Source organism: Lissotriton vulgaris, chromosome 6, assembly GCF_964263255.1.
Source record: "Lissotriton vulgaris chromosome 6, aLisVul1.2, whole genome shotgun sequence".
In the NCBI taxonomy this organism is placed as follows: domain Eukaryota; kingdom Metazoa; phylum Chordata; class Amphibia; order Caudata; family Salamandridae; genus Lissotriton; species Lissotriton vulgaris.
The window spans coordinates 32,084,172-32,109,746 of NC_141694.1; the positions used below are offsets into that span (position 1 = coordinate 32,084,172).

General features: G+C 45.5%; 1 protein-coding gene across 1 annotated transcript; it reads left to right on the plus strand.

Moving 5' to 3' along the window:
• Positions 1-4,447: 4,447 nt before the first annotated feature.
• SAYSD1 (SAYSVFN motif domain containing 1) lies at positions 4,448-23,549 on the plus strand. Its single transcript, XM_086925122.1, has 2 exons — positions 4,448-4,649; positions 22,951-23,549. The coding sequence occupies exons 1-2, from the start codon at positions 4,485-4,487 to the stop codon at positions 23,275-23,277; spliced, it is 492 nt and encodes a 163-aa protein (XP_086781248.1). The 5' UTR covers positions 4,448-4,484; the 3' UTR covers positions 23,278-23,549.
• Positions 23,550-25,575: the final 2,026 nt, after the last annotated feature.

Consider the following 25,575-nt stretch of genomic DNA (forward strand, 5'->3'; position numbering starts at 1 on the left):
GGTGAGCCAAGCCAGGGGAGGCCCCCTGATGCCCGCTGCCCTGACATGGGTGAGAAGGGTGGAATGGTCAACCGTGTCAAAGGCAGCGGACAAATCAAGGAGGACCAAGGCCTGAGGATGGCCTCCGTCCATTCCCTCCCTGAGGCTGTCCAGGACCGAAACCACAACCTTCTCGGTAGAATGGCGAGGGCAGAATCCAGCCTGACAGGAGGCCAGGTAGCAGCTGTCCTCCACAAAAGAGCTGAGGACAGTGGCGACGTGGCACTCCAGGATTTTTCCCAAGTAAGGGAGGAGGGAGATGGGACGGTAATTAGTCAGGGATGCAGGGTCAGCTCCGGGTTTTTTCAGAAGGGGGATGATTGTTGCTGATTTGTGAGGCTTTGGGACTATACCAATCTCAAGAGAGTCATTCAGGAATGTCAAGGGAGGAGAGGGGCAAGCCCGGAAGATTTCTCTCAGAATGGGCGCTGGACAAACATCTGAAGGGGAGCCGGATTTGACTTTCACCGCTAGAGAAGATAGAGTCTCTCTAGTCAGTTGAGGGATGTGGTCTAGATAGAACCTATTGGGAGGGGGTTCAGGGGCCGGAGGGAGTGGGGGGGTAGGGGTATGTTGGCTTTAATGGCTTCGATTTTCTCCACAAAGTAGTTGTTTAGGGAATCACAAAGGGCTTGGGAAGGGGAAGGTTTTAGGGAGGTTCTGTCTGACAGGGCCAGCTCATGTACGGTGGAAAACATTTCTCTGGACTGGTTTCCTGATGAGAGTATTTTGTCGGAAAAGTAGTCGGTCTTAGCTGAGAGAATTGCCTTTTTGCATTGAGCAGGAGTGAGTAATGAGCTTTTAAAATTGGGCAGTAAGAGCGCCTCCATGCGCGTTCCGCCTGGCGGGCAGCTAGCTTCTTTCCATTGAGTTCATCAGTGAACCATTTATTCACGTTGTGGGCGCGTTTCACAGTAACGCGTTTCAGGGGAGCTACCTGATTGCAGGACCTGGATAGCCAATCGTTAATAGTGGTGACCTGAGATGACGGGGAGAGTTCCTCCAGGGCAGGGCATGAATTCTGAAGAGTGAGGCAGAGGGCAGGAATATCGGCCTTGTTCCAGTTACGGGCCCAAATGTTCCTGGGAAGGGCTGGGCGTTTGGGTCGGTGAAGGTCTAAGGTAAACGAGATCAAGAAGTGATCGGACCACAAACAAGGTGTAATGATGGGGGGGGGGGAAACCGGAATATCCAAAGACCAGATTTGATCTAGAACGTGGCCCTTTGAATGAGTGGGAGCGGATACGTGAGAGATAAAGTTTAGGCTGAGGAGGAAGTCTGTAAAATTCCTAGATGCTGCATCTTCTGCAGGATCAGAGGGCCAAAAGTTAAAGTCTCCAAGGACCAAAACAGAGGAGTTGTTAACTGTTAACGTGGCCAGTAGCTCCTCGAACTCAGTTAGAAAGTGAGGGGCGGGGCCAGGAGGACGATAAACAAGGACGCAAGTAATGGGGGTTTGAAAAGACGCTGAACGCATCACCAAGCACTCAGTTCCCTTGATAGCCGGACAGGAGAGGATTTGGAAATGATAGTACGACCGGACGATCAAAGCAACTCCTCCACCTGCCCTGCCCGGCGGTCGGTCAGCCCGTAGGGCATAGTAAGTGGAGGGAAGTGATGCCAGAATGTTAGGAAGGGAATCAGGACAGAACCAGGTTTCAGTCAAGAATAACAGATCCGGTTTGTGGCAATCCAAAAAGTCGAAGAGTTCTAGTTGATGTTTCACAGCAGATCTAGTATTTAAGAGATAGGCCGAAATAGCGACACCAGGACTTGAGGGCTGGCCAGGTTCTGATGAGGGGTGGAGCAAGGGTAAGGTGGGAGGGCAGGTGGGGGCAATGGAGGGGATAGACTGGGGCCGGGCGAGGCCGAGGTTGGAGATGGTAGACACTGAGGCAGCACTAAGAGAACCATAGCTTTGGAAAGCATGGAGTTCGTCAGAGGAGTAGGATAAAAATTGGGCATAGTAGGGCTTCAGCCGGCCGCGGACGGGCGCAGACGGGCTTGCCTTCGGCGCGCCCGCTGCGCGCGCGCATGGGGCGTCGCTTATGAGGCCTGGGAGCGTGGAAACTAGAGCGCTGTCCTAGGAACTGGTCTGCCCCTCCAAGATGGCGGCCGCAACCCCGTCAGCCCTCCGGATCAAGCGGCACTCAGCCGTGCCGGACCGGGGCTAGGGGAGCGGTGATGGTAATGAGGAAGCAGCAGCCAGGTAAGAAGATACCAAAAATAACAGTTTTAAAATTCGGCAAGAAGTAAAATAATCAGCGAGCCCGCGGAGCCAGTGAGTGTGGCTGTCATAGACTCACAGAGACACTTCTCAAGGTCATCGACAGCTGCATTTCCTTTGCTATTTTTCCCCACTTAGGTGCACCAGTGTAGTTTTGTGACTTTACTATAAAATTAAAGCTACCACAGTTATTTCGCACATGGGAGGAGCTAAATATCCCTGTTAAAAGAACTCTAATATACCAAAGATGCATTGCATATTCCCCAAATTACGATCAGTGTAAAAGGGCACTATGTTAGTGCCCTTCCATTTCTGTCGTTGACAGCAGTTTTAAGATTTTCTTAGTTTATTGCTGCGCAAATGGGTGTCATTTCTAATGCTTATATACATTTCCCTCGTTTTTACTGCTTGAGCCTGCTCGCGAGAAAAGTGTCACTCATAGTGGTTGAAATGTCACTCATAATCAAACTGACATTATAAAAATGTCACACATAGCAATCGGAAACCTTGGCAGCTATGTCTCTGACCAAACTATTTGTTAATATGTTAGGACCACAACATTGAGACGAAGAAGACTCTTGACTGAAGTGTATCCCATAAGACGAGGAGCTCACTGGGACGTGCCTTTCAGCACGAGCGTCCTTAAGCAACTGCCGCCGAGAGCCGTTGCCCGGAACACTTCATGCGGAAGGATTCCAGAGTGCAAATACAAAGTTTACAAAGAACATTCGCAACAGTAAATCACCACATAGCAATTATATATTAAGGTCATGTACGTAACAAGCTATTTTATCTTTCCCTTAATAAAAAAAAATTCAAAACAAAAACACACCTCACTTTACCTTCGCCACGTGCGCGCATTTGTTTTGAGAAAACGACGCGTGTATGCTTTCTTGACGTCACGGATGCGGCCGTGGAGGATTGGGTAGAGGTGTTGCCAGTTATTGGATAGGCGGGGTTTGCGGAAGCTCACTGTAGTTTATTTATTTATTTATTTATTTATGCATTTTTATATAGCGCGGACTTTACCCGAAGGCGTCAGAGTGCTTCACATTAGGAACAGAAATTAAACATAATGAGAAACATTACAGAAGAGCCGATTACTAAAACATACGTTACTTACATAAGGTAATAGTGAATATTGTGAGCAAACAAAAAACATGAGGTAGTAAAAATTGTGAGCAACCAAAAATACATGAGGTAGTAAAGGTAATAATGACAATTGTGAGCAAACAAAATACTTGAGTAGTAAAAATTGTGAGCAACCAAAAATACATGAGGTAGTAAAGGTAATAGTGACAATTGTGAGCAAACAAAATACTTGAGGTAGTAAAAATTGTGAACAACTAAAAATACATGAGGTAGTCAAAAGTGCACAAGAGGAAAAGTGACAAGTGTGCAGTTATAAGAGAAAACAGAGTATAATTTGAGGTATAATACTGCAATAAGTGCTAGGCACAAGAACAGGCGTTACGTAGGCAAGGTGGCTCTTGTGCAAGTATCAAAGGTAAAAACATGTGAGAGGTAGCAACCGTGTGTTACAAGGGCAAAGTGTTGTGTGCATGTTACAAAAGGGCACCGAACACAAGTACATGGAGAATACTGCAAAAAGGCAGACACTCCCACCACAGGAAAACACTGGGAAGGCACTCCCATGGTCCTGGAAAGTAGAAAATATCAGTAGTGGGGAGTCTTCCTCCGAATAGCAAGAGGACGTGAATTACTTTTGGAGTGTTTTGTTGTCAGGCAGTCATGATGGATTGGGTAGATTTGCATAGAGTTCGAAGGTATATTGCGGTGTTAGGAGGAAGCTCAAGTTGTTGTGCTGTTGTCAGGCAGTCATGATGGATTGGGTAGATTTGCATAGAGTTCGAAGGTATATTGCGGTGTTAGGAGGAAGCTCAAGTTGTTGTGCTGTTGTCAGGCAGTCATGATGGATTGGGTAGAGGTGCATACAGTTCTGACGGATATTGCATTGTTAGGCGGAAGCTCAGGTTGTTGTGCTGTTGCCAGGCAGTCATGACGGATCGGGTAGAGGTACAGACCTCTGTGACGTATATTGCGGTAGGCGGAAGCTCGGGTTGTTGCTGTGCTGTTGACAGGCGGCCATGATGCATTGGGTAGAAATGCCTAGAGTTATACAGAGCATGCGTTGTAAGGCGGAAGCTCGCCTTGGCTGCTCTGTTGACAGGCTGCCAGTGCTGAGCTGGCGCAGCTGATGGAGCGGCGTCTGGCAGAGTTCAGAGCCGCACAGCGAAGGGCTAACCCCCGCGGAGATCGGGCTGCCGAGCCGTGCTCCGTGATGGGGGTCCCTCGAGGGGAGAGCCGTGGCCCAGGCCCTCCTCTAGAGCCGGAGGAGAGGAATGAACCGCTTAGACCAGAGGTGAGGACGGCAGACGGTCACAGCCCAGAGACCCCAGGGCCAAGGCATTCAGCCCTGATGCCCCTGCGCACGGGAGGGCAGAGGGGCTCCGGCCCAGTGCTTTGTCCAGACACGAGCATTGCCCACTGTTTATTTCATTATAAGACCTGGACCACAATTCCCAGAATGCAAAGCACAACCTTGGACTGGAAACCTGCGAACTTTGCACACACCAGAACACAGACTGGCATACCTGGGCTACCCATAACTGCACATTGAGGGGAGAGATTGGGTGTTCAGGGCAGAAGAATGAGCAGAACCCCTCCCCCACCCCTGTTGTACCCGTTCAATTTCTTCAACTTTTCACTGTGAACTAAAAATAATTCCTGCTCAACTTCCTAGAGGAGGGCCAGCTTGTCCGAATCTTGTAGTTTCCCACATACCTGTGATAAGTTGTCCTGCCTCCTTAGTGAAGACAGACTTGTGCGCTGTCATTCTTCCCCAGCCTATCTTGTGCCAGGAGGGAGCACCCTAGGAAACCAGGCACATTCTCTGCCAGGTGAGACGACAGGTTTCGGAGGTGGAAACAGATGCCCTTCATTCGCTTTTGATCGGCCACTAGTCAAGTGGGTTACATTACCTTGTACTGCGAGCGATGCTTAAGACCCACCGCCCTCATAAGATGCTCACACTAGCTAGAGGATGCACACAGGACCTTAGCCAAGAAGAAAGTAAGGCCTCTCCCCAGTTGCGACAGAGAAGAATAGCATACTCCATCATCCGCTTCTAGAGCAAGAAAGACACCATCCCCACTTGTAGCCCAGAGTTTGCAGTGCTCCCTGCACAGGAGATTGAAAGATACAAACAAGATTACTCTCTAGGGACCTGATTACGAGTAGGCTGAAATTGTCATTCAATTCCAAGGTGTCCGGTATTTATTAGATATTATAATTCTGAACAAATATTGGCAGCTAGGGAACATGTCACTGCACCACTTGTAGAAGTCACTGGGGACACAAACCGTTTTGCCCACTTCGGTAGGTTAACTACCAGATGTACCAAACTTTAGATCCATTTATTTACATTAGAGAGTCAACATGAAAAAGATTGTCCAAGGACGTAACATAAAGTCAGAAATTAAAGCAAAACAGACAATTCATTTGTCTCTTATATCCTTTTATTCTTGTACTCCTACAGGTTAAGTAAAATTGCATCCAACGTGTTTCGCCCTATTACGTGCTTCCTTAGGGCAAGTTCCATTAAAAATGTTGTTGGATGCTGTATAAGGATTTTGGTGCTTACATTTTTAGTGTATTAATGATTGATGGCTAGGTATTGAAGTAAATTATGTTAAAAGAAAAACATGTATTACAGCTTACTGTACCCAATTGCTGAAAAACAAGTAGCACGCGTAAATAGTTTGGATACAGAATTACTGAGCATAGTAAGAAGTTCTGACCCAAACTAGAAAAGTTGTTAACAAAAAATAACAACTTTTATTAGGTCTACACGATACTTTAGTTCTGCGAAGTCTGCAGAAATCTTCTTGCAGAACTTTATTAAAAGGTTCCACCTTTTGAGTTCTCTTCATTGAGCCCTGAGACAATTGTAGGTTACTGGACAGTACCCATGGCCAGTACTATAATTCACAACTGGGTCCCAGGCAGCACCTTCTGGTACAAGATATGATCCCAAACTCTATACAGCATTCACCTACCAAACGCAGCTCAATGTTATCCTGTGGGGAGAGTGCTAATTTTCTGCTTCTTTTGGGAGCCCCCAGGTTAACTGCTGTCTTTTTTTTTTTTTTACTGTTGGGCAATAGGTGTGGCTAAGGAGCAAGATGTAGATTAGCAGTTATCCAGCTCCGTACATATCTGCCCTGTTAATCCTGAATCAACGAGGGACTGCTCTTTAGTGCTTCACTCTGTGGTAACTTGGCAGAGCAGTTCGAGGCTACTCAAGGTGGTTATGTAGGTTGTAAGACACTTTAATGTCCTTTAACAAACGTTTGCCAGTTATTGATTTTCTTTATGAAAGAAAGATACTTTAACATACACAGGAACAACATTCTACAAACAAAGCAGTGATTAGCATGGTTCCATGTCCCTGCAGCATTTGCTCCAGAATGGACATTCTGTGACTACCTTAGTAACTAGAAAGCTGTCAATGTAACTTTCAGGGGAAAGGCATTTCTTGTAAAGAGAGAGGCCAAAAGACAGCAGTGCATCTGGTGGATTTAGCTACCACACTCTAGGCGCTAGGGCTGTCTAAGCACTAGAATAAGCAGCACCTGGGCTGAAAGTGGCAGGTCCTGTTTGATGAGCTGGAGTTAAAAGATGCAAATAAAAAAGGTTCATCAACCCATGGAACCTCGAAGATGAGGCCTTACGTCCCCGGTCGCCATTTGAGGTCAAGCAATCAAAACCTTTTAGTTCCGTGTAAGATCAATATATCTAGAATGGGAGGGCGTGCATTTTCCTATCATGCCCCCTTTCACTGAAACAGTTTACCGGTAGAGATACACCGCTGTACCTATCTGGCACACTTCAAGAAAAGCCTAAAAACCTGGTTGTTTTAGGGGTGTGGGTTGGTTGTGGTTCCTGCCAGTGTCTTGCCAAGGCGCCGAGAGATTCCCCTAGGGATGATTCGTTGCGCCATATAAGTGTTAAATAAATAAATAAACCTGACTGTTTAAAGTTGACACTACCAAGAGGAATCCAAGCAGGTGCAACTGAGAAACCGACAGAGGCCTGCATTACAAGCTGCATAAGTCAAGTCAAGTCAAGAAACTTTATTCGGTTGTTCTTGTTAACAACCATAAAAGCATTTACATTATACATTTATTAACACAGTTATACATTAAAAGAATAAATCAAGTAAAAATAGAGTCATAAAAAAGACAGATCTACATTAGACATTCAAAATGTTTAAAAGAGACCTTAGAAGGAGGAGAAAATAACAATTCATGTATCAATATTTTTATCCTTCCATACTGTTTCTGAATTTCATTGCCAGTTTTAAAAAACTACATATATACAAGGTGTGTTCACTTCTTAGCAGCTGAAGGAAATGTAGTGCAGGACGAAATTGTAGGAAATTCAGTTTTTTCAAGCAGGGTTTTAAATATAGCTTCCTCGGTATAACATAAAAGGGACAAAAGAACAAAAAGTGTGCCAGGTCTTGCGGAGACTTATCGTCGCAGCCGCAAGCCGGCAACACTTGCCCACGATGAGATCCCCTAGGAACAGCCAACAGTAAATGAAACAGGTTGAACCTGAACCTTGTCAATAAAAAACGGCCATAACTAGATATTTGCCATGTTAGGTACGGTTCCATGAGCAATGTACTTTAAATTAGTACATGATTTCGTACACTATCTTTTTTTAGTTCACATGACTCCCTATCCTGATATCTAGAATCAATAAAAGCCTTCTTGACCGTAATAACATCCATTTTAGTAATGGAATCAGGGAATAAGAAAAGTTCAGGACGACCTAAATCAGTAAAGCTCTTATACAAGTACTTTAACCAGGGAACCTTCATCCTGTTATCCCATATAAGTGCTCCTCTTAAAATAAGCTGGGTGAGTGGCATGTTGTCATTTAGCCAGCAATTCATCCAGCATAATAAGGGATTCACTGCAATTTTGTCACATACGAAGGGAACCCCCAATTCCTCATGCACAGATAAATTTGCCGTGCCCCTGGGAACCCTTAGTAATTGTTTTAGAAAGTTATTTTCAACTATCTCTAGGGCTTCCAGAGGAGCATATCCCCATATTTCGCTACCGTAGCATGCTGTAGTAACACTTTTGGCCTGGTAAAGTTGGAGTAGTGCAGCGACTGGACTATTTCCCATTTTCCTGGAAAAGTCCAGTATGGCCGCATTTGCCCTGATGACCTCTCCCTTCTTTTTTTGAATCACGGGTCCCCAATTTAATTGACTATCAAAAAGGACCCCAAGGTAAGAGAATGTGTTTGTTACAGGGATTTGTACTCCATTTACATTTAAGCAATTTGGTTTTTTATTTCCTTGGCCAACCTTCATTATGTAGGATTTAGAATTATTAATACTTAAATCTCTTGATTCCATGAAAGAATAGAAGGAGTCTAATAAAATTTGAAGTCCATTGGCGGTCCTAGATAAAAGGACTCCGTCATCCGCATATAGCAGAACCGACAGTCCCTTTCGGCCAATGTACGGGTAGTCTGTGTTAGTACTTAAAAGGTGCTCTTCCAAATCATTTATGTAGAGGTTAAAAAGGAACGGGGCCAGAATGCATCCTTGTCGAACACCCCGATACACTCCAAAGTCTTTAGTCACATTTAGATCTTGTGTGTATCTAACATTCGCTTTGGTGTCAGAATGCATATCTTTTAGCAAATTAACTAAGTTCTGGTCCACACCCATTTTTGCCATGGCGCCCCAGAGCTTCCCCCGACTCACACAATCGAAAGCCGAGGAAAGATCCATGAACGCCATGTGGATCGTTCCTTGTCGGGCCTTAGTGTACTTCACAATAATGAGGTATAAATTTAAACATTGAGAGATCGTGGAATGTCCAGGCCGAAATCCATATTGGATTGGGGATATTATTTTGTTTTCCTCTGACCATCTGACCAATCTATTCCAAATTACTCCTCCCACAACTTTGACCACGGAGTTTATTAATGATATTGGTCTATAGCAGAGAGGGCTGTTACGGTCTCCTTTCTTAAATACGGGCACAATAGTAGATACCCCCCCATGATTTTGGGCATCCACATGACACAGCCGCATTAAGTACTGCTGTAAGGACCGGTGCCCAAAGTACTATACGAGATTTAAAAAGGTCAGGAGGAAGACCATCAGGTCCTGGGGCCTTGTTGTTTGATAGCCCTTCAATTCCCTTTATTACCTCATCAATTGAGAAGAGCAATACATTTTCTCTACTTTCATTTAAGCTGCATTCTGCCTGCGACTCATTACTTTTAAAAATAGAGCTGAAGTGGTTAATCCATTCTTCCTCTGGGATGTTAGTGCCCACATTGGAAATACTAGAATGGTCAAATATAGGCTTATTAATAATCTCCCAGAACTTCGAGCTGTTTTTCAGTGTCTCAGGGTCTAACAAAGACTCCCATAGACTTTTTTTTACTGCTCGCTTGCGATTGGCAAGTGACTTCTTATACCCAGCCCGCAAGGCCCTGATGAGCATTAGGTCTCTAGGTTTTATTTTTAGGGCTTTCTTAAGCTCACGACTGGCCTTCGAACAATCACTGTCAAACCATTTTGGATTACTATTTGGATTGACTTTCCCTTTGGTAGGTACCGTTAAAATTGACTCCACCTTTTTGGCAATCTCCTTAAAAGATGCTAAAATTTGAAGTGGCGCTGATACAGGAGATGTACATACTGACAGTTCATGATTACACACGTTATTAATAGAGGAATAAAACTGTTCACAATCCACCATTGACCATTTTAAGCGTCGCTTACCATTGATACATTTTATAAGGCCTCGATCTTCACGAGGATTGCGTTTTTCAAATGTATTCTCACCCATTTTAATGCATAAGGGGTTATGGTCGCTATAAATGCTCAATTGAATCGAGAAATCCTCAACAATATTTACAAAGTCTGCCGATAGTAAAATATGATCTATGTATGTCCCTGTTGCATGACCTTTAAATGTGGGGGTTGGGAAGACAGTTTGCTCCGATACTATCGACATTGCTATAAAGAAATTATTTTCACTCAATAGGTCATTTAGTCCTGTTCCCCTCCGCGAGTGATCAAAATGAATTCCTTCCATACTATTTCAACCCATTTGACCAACAGTTCTCAAACTAGGGTTCCCACATAAATGTGTGTTAAAATCACCCACTATTATCTTGTGGCGAGGCAAAGAACCAACATTTGCCCTTAGGAATTCACGCAATGACTCAATGTTACAATCTCCAGACTGATTCACTGCGTTGTAAAAGTTGATCAATACAAGATTTGTTTTACCCCTCTTAAGCTCTAAAACCTGAATATTACTGTTACCAGAATGGTGTTCGACTTTATGGCATACAAGTGTCAAGTTAACAAAGATTGCCAAACCCCCTTTTGCTCTTCCACTAGCTGATGGGACTGCAGGGATTATAAAACTCTGGTAGCCTTCGATATGTACATTTTTTCCCACTACCCAAGTTTCTTGGAGACATATTATCGGGTATTCTTTGACAAAAGACAACCATCCTTTATCACTCAATTTGTCATGGAGTCCAGCTATGTTCCACGATAATAGCCTCTCCTTGCATTTTTGAAGTTCACATTGTGTTGTGTCAACTTTCACACATACATCTGAACTAGTGGGTATTAGACCTGTACTGCAACATACCCGTTCTATCCCAGAATAGGCCGTAGTATGAACTGGGGAGAGGACTGAGTTTATGTCATTTTGTGATCTAGTTATATCAATTAACTGATTCGCAACTCCCAACATCACGACATTACTATCTTGCAATTCTAGGACTTGGGTGTCATTTCCTAAACCTACGTCTTCTGGCAGGCGATCATTGTGGGCAGGGTTAGAAAGTGTGTCAGGTAGTCATTCCACCCCTTCCAGCCCACCCTCATCAGAAAAGACATCATACCTATTGGAAATGGGGATGTTGAATCGATTATTGAAGTGGCTAGGGTATTGATGATCTTGGTTGTGTGTCCGTATTGGGCGTTCCCATCTGTCCAAACTGTAACCCCAGTTATTAGTTGGTGCACCAAAACCCCAGCCATTAGTTGTTTCTGGCCATATTGGCCTAGTATGGGTATGACTTTGCTTAGGGTATGTCATACTCCGTTGTTTTTTACCGAAAAATTCTAGGGTGAGAGGAATGATGGTACCTCTCCTGCGCTGCGGCGGCAGGATATTTGGTAGAATGTTTGGTAAGACAGCAGAGTTTACAAAATTTATAATTATACAGTCACCTTTAAATTTTTGGGGGTTTTGCCCTATCCACGAAACCCTTCTGGCTGACTTGATGTCTCCAGCTAGCTGTTGTTTCCCCCATGGGGCCAACTGCATGTTGACAGATAACCAATGCAGGGCCTTACTTGTTAACGCCGTGGGGGATTCTGATTGATCTGTTGCTAGTGGGGGGGCATTTGCCAGTACCAGCACTAATGGTGCCGCATCTTCTATAAAGTGTAGTGTATCTTCTTCTACACTTGGTACGGGCATTACAGGAGGGTTTAGGGGCTGAACCTCTCTTGGCAATAAATGATTAGACACAATATTTGGGGTCTGTTCCAATAAATTTGCTTGTGTAGTATTGGAATTTGTGCCTCCCTCTATTCCAAGTCCAAAGGCCTCTTTTAAGGGTGGAGCCAAATTTGTGAGTGTTACTGATATGTTTAACACCTCTTCTACTATCTTTTTCTGGTCTGCGCCTAATTTCTTTACATCTGCAGATAGCTTGTCCAGTTTAGTCACTACTGGTTTAATTAAAGCTTTACATTTGATATCAATTAATTCTGCTATCCTAGATAGTAGCTCTTCATCCACATTTAACTTCTCAGCATCTTCTCCTTTCCCCCTACTTTTTTCCTTGCTTCTCACAGGTGACGCAGCCCTCTTCCTCCCAGAGTGAGCTCCACCACGATGTAGTTGTGGTTTTCTACACTTTCTGATAGCACGAGTAGCAGGGACTTGAGCAGGGGGGACAACATCATTATTTCTCTGTTCACTCTCCTGCACAGTTAGATCTTGTTCAATATCAACTATCTGGGAATCAGAGGCATTAACCAGAGCTGTGTCTTGTTCTTGTGTTATGTGAACACTCTGGTTTGAGGTACCATTATCATGTGTATCAGAATCTAAGATTACACTTCCCTCAACTTGAGAAGGTATATTTATCCACGGTGAGTCTGGTGATGGACTTAAAGGGGATAGATTAGGGGATTGACTAAGGCCTAAGGATTGTCTCCTTTCGTTATTAATCTTTGACACTACATGTACCATATAATTGTCTATAGTGTTACCCCCCGCCACTGGGTTCTTTTTTGGCATTCTTGTTTATACTAATATTAATACCCACTCTTTATCAATCGGAAGATATAAGAGGGCACACAAAATACAATGCAAGTATATCCAGGGTGTAAATTATAATCAGGGGTAAGTAGTCTTACTGCAACCATGCAAAACAGGGTCAGCAGGGACAGAGTGGCGTGCCCAGTCCAGTCTCAGCCTGTCTCGGACTGTCTAAGACTGTCCGCCCTTAGTCCGGGCTTCGTCCGGCGTCCCGCACACGCGTCCCGATGTGCGTCAATAGTACGTTTTTGTAGGAGGGGCAGGGGGCGGGAAGAGACTCCAGGTGCGCTACGTTGATCCTGCGCGGAACCCTGGGTCTCGCAGTCCCAGCCCCTGTTGCAGCAGCCTTTCACTCTCCTTAACGAAAGAAAATATCGCCTCTCCACACGCTTCAGCAGGCGGACGGGAAGGGTCAGTAGCAGAGTCACGGTCTCTTAACACAGCTGCGAGCGGATCCCGCGAAGCGGGGGCCGCGAGCTGTTTTGAAGGGCAGGCCAGGCAATCGGGGAGGAGCAGGGGCGGGAAGAGACTCCAGGTGCGCTACGTTGATCCTGCGCGGAACCCTGGGTCTCGCAGTCCCAGCCCCTGTTGCAGCAGCCTTTCACTCTCCTTAACGAAAGAAAATATCGCCTCTCCACACGCTTCAGCAGGCGGACGGGAAGGGTCAGTAGCAGAGTCACGGTCTCTTAACACAGCTGCGAGCGGCATAACAATGATGTCCATTTGAGAAACGACCCCCATGGATCTTGTGACTCAATCTAGGATTGCCTACTCTGGAAAGTGTTGCAATGTAGCCTCTACGAGCTTTAACGATCTGGATTGAGGTGCACCTGAAAATCTTTATTTAGTGTAGAGATGATTTTTACCCTGCCTGACCTTACAGGAACTTTCATTTTCTTGTCGCTAAAACATGATAAGCATGACAAGAAATTGTAGTACCCGGTAGAGGTAGCAAGGCCAATCACAGTGTTTGCTTGCTGGGGCCAAAACACGCTGTCGTCTCTGAAGAGTCAGTTCGATCTGGTCCAGGAAATATGTAGTCTATGGCCAATGAACATGCTCATGTCTTTACATATGTAGGTCACAACAGGAAGGGTGGGAGGAGCAGGTGTGCTCTGGCAAGTGCATTGTAGCTACTTCAAAGACTAACCAACCACAAGAACAACTATCTTGGCACAGGTGGAAAAGGAATACACAACGTGCAGGCTTCCAGATCCTGAGTGGTCCCGGGTAGCCAGTACCCAAAGCCAGATACCATCTGATTTCATTCTGTTTGGTGTTCATGCAACACATGTGTATTTTTAAAAAGGGACTTTTATTACCGAAATATCAAAAAAATCTACCTTCGTCACGTGATAAAATGTGATATAGACATTTTAAGCAAACCTTTGCTGTTTTCTAAGGCAAAACTATAAGTGTTATCTTTTGTTAACAATTAGGCTTTGTCATAGACATAGACTATTGTAATTTTGCCTACGAAGTGATATTCCACTTTTGGCATTGAGGACATACTTTCATTGACCTTTTAGCACGTTTTTGCAGTTAATCACATTTATATATTAAGCCCCAGCCTTGTGGACTTGCAGGGCACACTTGGATCAGATTTCACTAATGTATAAGAGTAAGTTTTTGTACATGGCTGAATACTTATTTTTAACACGTGTTACTGTTGTGGTTTAAAGCTGCAGCCAAGCAGGACCAAATAGTGTTCTCTGCAGCTATACATCCATATCCATACTAATATAATAAAGAGAGAGCCCAAACCTTTGAGGCGAGTAATCTCAGGAACCACAGCTCCAATCACATACCCAATACAGCATTGGAAAGGGCAGTTGCAGCAGAAGGATATAGGCTATGCAGACGCCCATCATATACATTTAAAAGGTAAAAGAACCGTGCCAGCAAAGTAGTCCCTTGTGGGCGTGTCTGCGTTGTGCTGTGGGCGTGTGCTATGGGCGTGATAAACACTGGGGGCGTGTGGTACGTTCCGCCCTTCATGCCATGTCTCATATCTGGTGCTAATCCCACCCTGCTCCCTTTAAATACCCCTGCACCCCATATTCATAACCCACCCTTACTCCTTAAAATACCCCAACACCCTTAAACACTAACCCATCTTAACCCTATAAATATACCCTGTACCCCAAAACCCAAACCTATCCCTAAACTCTAAAAATACCCCTGTAACCCAAAACCAGCCCTGAACCCTATAAATAACCCTGTACCTCAAAACCCAAATCTACCCCTGAACCCTAAAAATACTCCTGTACCCCAAAACCCAAACCTAGCCCTGAACCCTAAAAATACCACTGTACCCCAAAACCCAAGCCTACCCCTGAACCTCAAAATACCCCTGTACCCCAAAACCCAAACCTAGCCCTGAACCCCAAAACCCAAACCTAGCCCTGAACCCTAAAAATACCCCTGTACCCCAAAACCCAAACCTAGCCCTGAACCCTAAAAATAACCCTGTACCCCAAAACCCAAACCTGCCCCTGAACCCTAAAATACCCCTGTACCCCAAAACCCAAACCTAGCCCTGAACCCTAAAAATACCCCTGTACCCCAAAACCCAAACCTAGCCCCGAACACTAAAAATACCCCTGTACCCCAAAACTAGCCCTGAACCCTAAAAATACCCCTATATCCCAAAACCCAAACCTAGCCCTGAACCCTAAAAATACCCCTGTACCCCATAACCCAAAACTATATCTGAACCCTTAAAATACCCAAACACCCCAAAACATATAACTCAGTACCCCAAAACATGTACCCCTATACCCATACTTACCTTATCCAAACATTTTAAAAAAACATGCTTTTACCATTCATGCATTTACAACAAATTTCGTTGTAAATGTATGCGTGGTAAAAGCATATAAAATGTAATGCCATGCGTTATAATGGCATTGCGGAGTCATGGTACTTTCGTAAAGAAAGTATGCGGAGTGATGGTATGCGGAAAGAAAGTTGCGGAATAATGGGTGTTTAGCCTCCCCCGGTAAGTAGATTGGTGGCACGGCGGCCCACATCTCCAGCAACATACTCATATTTTTCACCACCCATTTGAAAAATGCACAGGTCTCTCTCATTGATGGCCAGCACCGACATACACTTTTAGACACACCTCCCGCCACAAGTTCTAGAATTGCGAACTTTAGAGCTGGGGAGCTACGTTCGAATTTCGGCATCAGCTCAACATCCTGTGATTCCAGGCAAATCGCTTTTTCTCCCCGTGCCTACCACAAATGAATGTGTTCTTCTGTAATGTAAATTGTGCTCATGCCATGTTGTCGAGTTTACTCTATATAATATTGCAAGGAAAAATAAAGTAGGGAAACTTGAGTTCACACACTACTGAACGCGCATCAGAAGTGCACTGTGAATCGGAGCGTTTCACAGGCTTGTCACAGATAAGAAATGCTATCAAAACGAAATCCTACAAAACAATATACTACTGGCCGGCAGCAATTCATACCCGGACAACGTCGGGACGGGCTGCTAGTTTTAGTGATAAATGCAGGTGGTGCAAATATACCCTGCTGCCCTCGTGATTCCCTGGGGCATTTTCTACGGCTACTTTCCAAGGCCTTACTAGAAAATTAGATTAATCTGTTGGGTGTAAAAATATTTACATTATGTTTGCAAAGAAACAGCATACACATGATGACACTGAATGTCCGTCACAGCACACACAGTGATAATACCATCCAGAAACATTGAATAAATAAAAGACAAAAATATAAAGAAAAGTGAATTACTACAATACAATGAGGAATGTACCACTCACCTGGGAAAGTTGAGGCCCCCACTTATAAAGGACTGTGCAGATGGGGTGGGCCGGTAGGATGGTTCCAAAGTAGGGTTGGTTGTGGTAAAAAGTGAGCACTATATGTCGAAAAGTAAATTTTTTTTGCCTGTGAGAGTCTGATCGGTGAGACAGAATCTTTTCAATTGTTCTTCCTTGGTGACCATTCCGATGCCAGCAACGCAGCAACGTCATCACCACATAGCTATTACTGGTGGTCTTGAATTTATTTTCAATCACTCAATCAGGACATTTGTAAAGCGCACTACATACCTGTGAGGGTCTCAAGGTGCTGGGGGGGGGTGGGGGTGCTGCTACTGATTGAAGGGCCAGGTCTTGAGAAGTCTTCAGAAGGCCAGTAGGTCTTGGGTCTGCTGTAGGTTGGTGGGGAGGGTGTTCCAGGTCTTGGCGGCGAGGTGGGGGAAGGATCTGTCGCCGGCGGTCGTTCTTCGAATGTGGGCGACTGTGGCGAGGCTGGCGGAGCGGAGCTGGCGGGTGGGGGTGTAGAAGCGGAGTCGTATGCTGGGCCGGTGTTGTGGAGAGCTTTGTGTGCGTGGATGAGGAGCTTGAAGGTTATCCTCTTGTTGATTGGGAGCCAGTGCAGGTCTCTCAAGTGGGGTGTGATGTGGCTGCTGCGAGGGATGTCGAGGATCAATCGTGTAGAGGCGTTCTGGATGCGTTGGTGCCATCTCAGGAGCTTGGTCATCGTTCCTGCGTAGAGGGCGTTTCCGTAGTCCAGCCTGCTGCTGACGAGGGCCTGGGTGACTGTTCTTCTTGTTTCGGTGGGGATCCACTTGAAGATCCTGCGGAGCATTCGGAGGATGTTGAAGCAGGATGAGGAGACGGCGATGACCTGCTTAGTCATGGAAAGGGTGGAGTCAAGGATGACCCCATAGGTTGCGTGCGTGGTCGATGGGTGTCGGGGCTGTTCCTAGTGTTGTCGGCCACCAGGAGTCGTCCCAAGCTGAAGGGGTAGAGCCTAGGATGAGGACCTCCGTCTTGTCTGAGTTCAGTTTCGGTCGGCTGATCCTCATCCATTCGGCGACGGCCTTCATTCCTTCATGGAGGTTGGTTTTGGCGATGTGAGGGTCTTTGGTGCAGGAGAGGATAAGCTGGGTGTCGTCGGGGTAGGAGATAATGTTAAGGTCGTGGTGTCGGGCGATGTGGGCGAGGGGTGCCCTGTAGGTCTTGGAACAGCGTTGGGCTGAGTGATGAGCTCTGGGGTACGCCGCAGATTATCTCGGTGGCATCAGAGCGAAAGGGGTGGGTGGGCGCTCTGTGCTCTGCCGGAGAGAAAGGAGATGGTCCAGTCCAGAGCCTTCTCTTGGATCCCGGCGTTGCGTAGGTGTGTTCGTAGTGTGCGGTGGCAGACTGCATCGAAGGCGGCTGACAGGGCCAGGAGGATGAGGGCCACTGCTTCTCCGTTGTCTAGCTGGGTCCTGATGTCGTCAGTGGCGGCGATGAGGGCGGTTTCTGTGCTATGGTTGCTGCGGAACCCAGACTGGGACGGGTCCAGGATGCTGTTCTCCTCGAGGTAGCGGGTCAGTTGTTTGTTGACGGTTTTCTCGATGATCTTCGCCGGGAACGGGAGCAGGGAAATGGGCCGGAAGTTCTTTAGGTCCTTGGGGTCCGCCTTGGGCTTCTTGAGTAAGTCGTTGATCTCTGCGTGTTTCCAGCTTTTCAGGAATGTTGCTGTCTCAAAGGAGATGTTGATTACTTTCCAGAGATGGGGTGCGAGGGCTGTGCTGGCTTTGTTGAAGATGTGGTGTGAGCATTGGTCGAACGGTGATTTGGAGTGGATGGTGTTCATGATCTTGCTGGTGTCCTCGTCGTTAATGCAGGTCCAGGAGAGCAGGCGGTTGGTGCGGTGGTGGTCGTGGTGGCGGATGTCTTAGTGGTAGTCGGGCGGTCGTAACGTTGAAGCTGTTGTGGATGTTGGCGATCTTGCAGTCGAAGAAGGTGGCCAGCGAGTCGCATGGGTCTTGCGAAGGTGGGATGTCGTTGGTGTTGAAGCATTCCTTCACGATGTTGAAGAGCTCTTAGCTGTTGTGTGCGTAGTTGTCTAGGTAGTCTTTGAAGGAGGCCCTCTTGGCGGCCCCGATGAGGTGATGGTGTCTGCGAGTGGCGTTCTTGTGGGCTGCGTAGCTATCTGGTGTTCGTTTGCGGAGCCAGTTCATCTCCAGTTTTCGGCATGTTCATTTGGAGGCCTTCGGTTAACCATGTGGCTTTCTTGCTGGTGTGGGTGTTGGAGAGTTTCTTGAGCGGGGCATGGGTGTTGGCGCAGTCGTCGATCCACTTTCTTAGGTTGCGGGCGGCGGTGTCGGTGGGGTCGGCGGGTGGCCTCTGGGCGAGGGTGGTGGTTAGCTGGTCTTCGGTGACTTTGCCCGAGTTGCGACGAGGCATCTGTTGGGTATGGTGGTGCGTGGTGGGCTTCCTGAAGGTGAATGGATGCAGTGATGGTCGGTCCAGTATGGTTCGGTGGTGTGGCTGAAGGAGACGTGAGGGCTTGCGGAGAAGATGGGGTCAAGCGTGTGGCCGACAGCGTGGGTGGGTGTTGTCACGAGGTTGGCGAGGTTGTTGATCAGGGTGGTGGAGTTGGTGTCGTCGTTGTTCTCGAGATGGAAGTTCAGATTCTCGAGGAGGATGTAGTCCGTGGTGGCGAGGGCGTGTGTGCGGAGGAAGTCGGCGATTGAGTCACTGAACTGTGGACGGGGACCGAGGGGTCTGTAGATGAGGGTTCCTCTGAAGGTGGTGTTGGGGTCGGTGTGGATTTGGAAATGCGGGCGCTCGGCGATGCTGAGGGATTCGTGGTCGAGACTCTGAGTGTGTTCTTGTGGACGATGGCAGTTTCTCCTCCTAGCCTTCCGGGATGGCTATGGCGATGTCGAGTGTTGAGGAGGGGTTCAGCCAGGTCTCCGTCAGGAAGGCGACGTCTGGGGATGTTGAGTCGAGGAGGTCCCAGAGTTCAACGGCGTGTTTGCGGGCGGAGCAGGTGTTGAGGAGGATGCATCTGAGGTAGTTGGGCTCTTTCCTGGGCGGAGGTTTGGCAGGGCGGATGCTGGTGAAGCTGCAGTTCCGTCAGGTGAAGGGTTCTTGGTGCGCTTCGGGGTGGCCTGGTAGCAGGTGTGTTCTCGTCCAGAGTTGAGTGCGTGGAGGGTGCTGGCATCGTAGCGGAGTCGGTGTCATGGCGTTTGCGGTGGAGTCTGGCGCTGGATGCCGACGGGCGCAGACGGGCTTGCCTAAGCCGCGCCAGCTGCGCGCGGCCGCACAGCGACCGCCATATATGGGGAGGAGGGAGGTAGGGAGGAGCAGCTGGGAGGCAGGAGTCGGGAGAAAGGGGCAGCGATTGGGCGGTCAGGGGGGCGGGGCTGCAGTGGCAGGAACGGGAGCGGTGGATGGCGCGGGGGTAAGGGTAAAGAATCACGGGCACAGTAGAGAAAGCGGGGCACAGATCGGGGGCAGATTTGGAAATGAGACCATTCGTCCTGTGGCCCACTTTGTATCCTTCTCTAAAGAGGCGTTCAACATTGGTGTGTTGCCTTCCTCTAAGAAGCATCATAGCAATGGAATAGCTATGATACTCCTAAGCGCCTCATTTCCTTCACTAGAGTCGGGACTTCTTTTAGAAACTTGACAATATATGATCCTGCTTCTAGTGTGTTAGTGGGAACTGTGGGACAGCAGATACAGGAAGGCGGAGAGGGACTCCCTGATAATCAAACCTCTTTTATCTTTTTGTGTCTAGTAGCCCAGCTGCTAGACAACTGAGATACATCGCAGTGGTCTATGAAGATGCAGGTCCTAGCGCAGAGAAGTGATCCAACGCACTGCATGCTTCTTCCTCACTTGCATTCCTTCCGTTCATGCATCGTGCTGGAAAAGTGTCCTGCAGTGCATCACGAGGCATACCAATTTACTTTATTCAAATGCACACTGCACATTGTAGCTCGGTGCATGGCTGTTGGCACTACACGCGCTGCACGGGTGGCATGTATTGGAGAATTGGCTTCTATCCTGTCTACCTGCAGCGCCTGGTGACTCCTCAGCCATGCGCTGTCAGCAAGATTGGGAAGGAACTGGAGCTCTGGCGATCCCTTATCCCCAGAATTGAGGTGAACCTTATTCAAGAATAAGATCCAATCCAAGGTCTGCCGTTGTTTGTGAGTGTGAAAACAATTTCCTATGCACACACAATATCAATTCAAACACAAAGTAAGTCCGGTCAGTATAATCCTAGAAATTATTCTCCACTTCTTCTTGTGTGAGCAATTTTTTCTTTATTGCTCAAGCAATGTCACGCCAGCCGACACGTGTTTCGTCAGAGTGCAGATTGCTCTGACTCTTCAGGGCTTTCTTCTAATGATGGCGTGTGTTGTAATTCCACTTGACCGGTGATAATTCCAACCCGGTAAGGGTGTCTTGTGTGGTTTCTTTAAATATAGATCTTCACTCGCGTCTTTATAAAATAATTGTCATGTTCTATGCGCCGTATTTATATGCAAGAGCGGAACAGGAACAATCCTTGTGTTATATTCATTAATTCTATTTTGAAAACACAGTCTCAGCAAGATATATCTCGTAATATGGTGGTTCTTCGGGTTTACACCATACACAGTCCGAATATCCCTGGACCTCCTATTCCGCCCGGCCGCGAGTCCGGCGTCTCACTGCAATGGTTTAGATCGAGTACTCGATCTACATGACAATTATTTTATAAAGACGCGAGTGAAGATCTATATTTAAAGAAACCACACCACACAAGACACCCTTACCGGGTTGGAATTATCACCGGTCAAGTGGAATTACAACACACGCCATCCTTAGAAGAAAGCCCTGAAGAGTCAGAGCAATCTGCACTCTGACGAAACACGTGTCGGCTGGCGTGACATTGCTTGAGCAATAAATAAAAAATTGCTCACACAAGAAGAAGTGGAAAATATTTTCTAGGATTATACTGACCGGACTAACGATTACATTACTTTGTGTTTGAATTGATATTGTGTGTGCATAGGAAATTGTTTTCAAATTTTTAGGTGTTGTGTAACAATACCTCTTAAGGGGTTAAGAGGGTTTCCCCTTTCCTGTGGCACCACCACTTATAACTATTCAGCCGTACAGGCAGTCTGAAACATAAAGGAGCGCAAGTATTCCCTGTGAGTTAAAACCCTGTATCTTTGTGAATATGTTGTTTGTGAGTGTGTTAATTTACAATCTGCCTGAACACCAGTCCACTGTTTGGAACTGTGTATAACAGTACTGACTAATGGGGGTGTGCCCAATGAAGCAGATAATACGTGAATTCGGCCCATAAAGTAGGGTAACACTACTTGAAGTGATGTCAATGCATTAGTACATTAGTAATTACATTTCCTGTTGATTGACACCGAAACACTTGGGAATCATATCTCTTCGCTGTGTTTTCTTTTTTTTCCCCCTTACTTCCTGGTTATTAAATAAAGTCATATTCTTTCTGAAAGGAAATAACACTGAGTGGACATTGTAGTATATTGTGTGAGGTTACTCTGCCATGCTGTACCTGCACCCCAACCCGAGTCACCCCGTTGCCTGCTCATGTAGAGAACCATTTGGAAGTCAAGCATACAGAGAGTCTTGACTAGCGCAATAGTGCCTCAGACCGTGGGATGCTAAGTAGGCAATAGCTGGCCAAGTATTTTGAGAAAACGTATATTTTCTGTCCTTGCAGCACTGTTTGAATTGATCTTTCAGTTATGCATACTTGAGCTCTGTGGTTGAGATTTACACTTGTGCACAGTATGTCCCTCTCAGCCTCAGTCCTTCAGGAAGTGTCTGCTGTAGGGGGCGAGATGTTCACTATGTGTCGTCCATCTTTTCAGCCCCTCCATTCTAACGTTTTCAAGAAGTACTCCAGGTATATTGGTGATTTATGAATGTGCATGGCTTACCTTAGTAAGCTGAGTAGTTGCCTGCTCACACCTTCAAATGACCCCCCCCCTCATTCGGGTTTCCCCATACTCCTATTCACTTTTTCAACATTAGTGTTACTGAGAAGTTAATGCTCCCTGGTGTTTGCTCCTTTTTGTTTTTACTGTCAAGCGTCTTTGCTGTCGCTAAAATACACAACGGTGAGCCTGTTAAAAAACATGGCAATATGATAATGTGTTGTGCCTTCAGCTCATGTTCCCTTTAAAAACTTTTGCCCTTAATTTTTTTTAAATTAATTAATTTAAGATTCAAGCCAAGGTAAGCAAATGTGTTATTCCACTTAAATATATGTGGGTCTGTTTGTTTTTGGTGTACCCTGTTTCTCTTTGTTTATTCCCACTTCTAAGATCATATATAAAGTATACACAGGTACAATACCCGGAATATATCTGCACATTTCACAGCATTTCTGTTCTTTCCTTTCAGTGTCTTTCAAGAAGTGTTTTTCTGAATACCTGTTATCTCTTTGCTAATTCGCTTTTCTTGTGTTTTAGATAGCACCTTTACTTCCGGGCAGTTCTTTCGAAGATGGTTCATGCCCTCAGCAGTCCAAGTCTCTGCTGACAAAGGCTCTTCTTCTAAAGTTTCTCCTCTGGTTGGTTCTCCTGGGCCTGTTTGTGGAACTTGAGTTTGGCCTGGTCTACTTTGTTCTATCCATGTTTTATTGGATATATGAAGGAATGCGTGGGCCTGGAGAGAAGAAAGCCGGGGAGAAGAGTGCATACTCCGTCTTTAATCCAGGCTGTGAGTCCATCCAAGGAACTCTGACCGCTGAACAGCTTGAAAGGGAACTACAGTATCGACCCTTGATTGGATTTTAGGTCTGTATTTACCGAAAGGGTTGGCTGCGTAATAAACACACAGCATCACTTTGTGTGCCTTAATATACAGGGAGACCCGAGGACCAATGCCTTTTTAAAAGTTACGTCAGCGCTGACCTTTTACTTACAAAGAATGTCATCAGAGCAGTTGCTGGACGGATTCTATGCATCCGCATACCCAACTGCGCTCTGTGGATCCCATGTTATTGTTGATTTATTCTACTTACTCAGGGCCAGTACTACACCCTTTCAAATAAAGGACCATCAATGTATACAGGTGCATGTGTCTTTGCTGCTGGATATCCCATTATTCCATAAGCATTGGGTGGCCATTTTACATTGTATGTTACGCTTAGTTGGGAAGATTGATTGTATCTGAGTTCTATGCTGTGCATTTCAGTCAAACTAAACAAGCTTTGCAAACAGTCATTAACTGTGTTTAGCTCAAGTCCCATTACATCTTACATGTTTAGGTAAATGCCAGTGACTGCATAATAACATTCACAATATTCCGTATTACGGGAATTGCTGATTAATGTTCATAAAAAGTCAACCCTCCTTGCCTAGATAGAAAAGAATGAACCAACTAAATAAAGAAGGAAATTTAAGCTTGCACAACACCCACTTTATTTTAGTAGTTCATGTGTGTTTGTCGAATTCTGTTTGCAGCCTTCATGCTTCATGCATTTGTCTGGGTTTAATTAATTGCAGTTCTGCTTTAGTTGTTAACATCAATTGCAGCACTGGTTGTACAGCAGTTTTTATTTACTTTAATTTTAGATCTCCAATTATAGTGTGTCTGTTACTGTGATATTTCATATCTGTTTTGAAAATAAGAGTTCATTCAGTGTTTTTACACAGAGAATAGGAACCCTGCATAAGATTAGAATGTCCTTGTTGTGTGGCGCTTTCATACTCCATTCAAGAACAGAGAGTGACAAGGGGTTATTAAGTGGATGAACTGTTAATGTTTAAAAAGGTACTTTCAAACCAAGAGATTCTATCAAATGTTATTTTTATTTTTAGTAGGTTTGGTGAGACTAATACAGTGAGTATTGGCTAGTCCTTGTGTTTGTCAAGGGCAAGCACTATGTGTTTTTAAAATACCCCTCACACACTATGATTCCCATAGTGTCATGCTTCATCATCGGGGTCTTCCCGTCCCTCTACGGGGTGGGGCGTGCTGCGACCTGCGACCTACGGACTACGCGGGAGCACTTTTTTTTAATGAAAATAGGCTATGTGTAGTGTGATGATAGTGTGAGTGGTAGGGGGTGGAGGAAATAAGTGGTAGGGGGTGGAGGAAATAAGTGAAGTAAAATGAAATGTTTAAAAATTCCCTGGCTAGTAGAAAAAATCAGTTTATTCACTTCTCTAGCTCTGCGAGTCCACAGATATATGCATGTTGGGGAATGATTGAGCATTGACAGTTTGTACTTCCTTGTAAAGAGATAGTACTGTTACATAATGCTGTTCACGCTATCATAGACGACTTGTATGGACCATATCCTGAGGGAAAATATGGCAGTTGTTTACAGTTTAGGCGGGGAGAAAAGAAGAAAAGACTGTGCAAGATGTGAGAAACATATGTGTACATTGCAATGTCTGAACGCAGTCGTCAATAAAGAGTTTAAAAGAAATCCACTTCTCTAGCTGGAAATAATAAAAAGGGGTTGTGGTAGGGTTATTTATTAAACTCTACTTGGTCGACATGTTTCGTAAGCAGTCCCCCACTGCTTTACTCATCAGGACCTATGTTGATCCCTACTTCACTCAAGTAAATAATCTTGGTAAAGTATGCTTACTTTTCTAAAATAGACTAGCAAAAATAGGCTGGTCTATTTGATCCAGGGCTTGGGTAGGCCCTTGTAATGCGAAAAAATGTGACCCAGTCTGGTCTCTGCAAGAGAAAGAAATGGACGAAGAAAAAAAAGGGAAAATAAGATCAAAACAACATTCTGAAACTTTTCTCAAAATAACACATCACTGTTACTTAGATCTCCATAAAACCTGTAGAGAAAAGTGATATATATTTTTCTATAGTATTTTTTCTTTCTAGTCATGGATACTCCTGTGTGGATCCATATATTTCAACTGGCGAAAATCGTCATTTTTAGAGGTCATTTTGCCGTTTTTCTCGAGCTTTTTCACACACATATGTTTCAACAGGGAAAAATCGTAATATTTAGAGGTCATTTTGCCGTTTTTTAGAGCTTTTTCACACACCCAATTCATTCGTACTCACACAAAACGCACAGAGTTGGTAAGTGGGCTTTTTATCAACAAACTGGTCAAGGC

What these genes read in the sequence shown, in the direction of transcription:
- SAYSD1 (XM_086925122.1), top strand. Translation starts at nt 4,485, where the DNA reads ATGGAGCGGCGTCTGGCAGAGTTCAGAGCCGCACAGCGAAGGGCTAAC. An exon ending in ATGAACCGCTTAGACCAGAG is followed by an intron (nt 4,650 to 22,950) that starts GTGAGGACGGCA and finishes CTTGTGTTTTAG; the next exon opens with ATAGCACCTTTACTTCCGGG.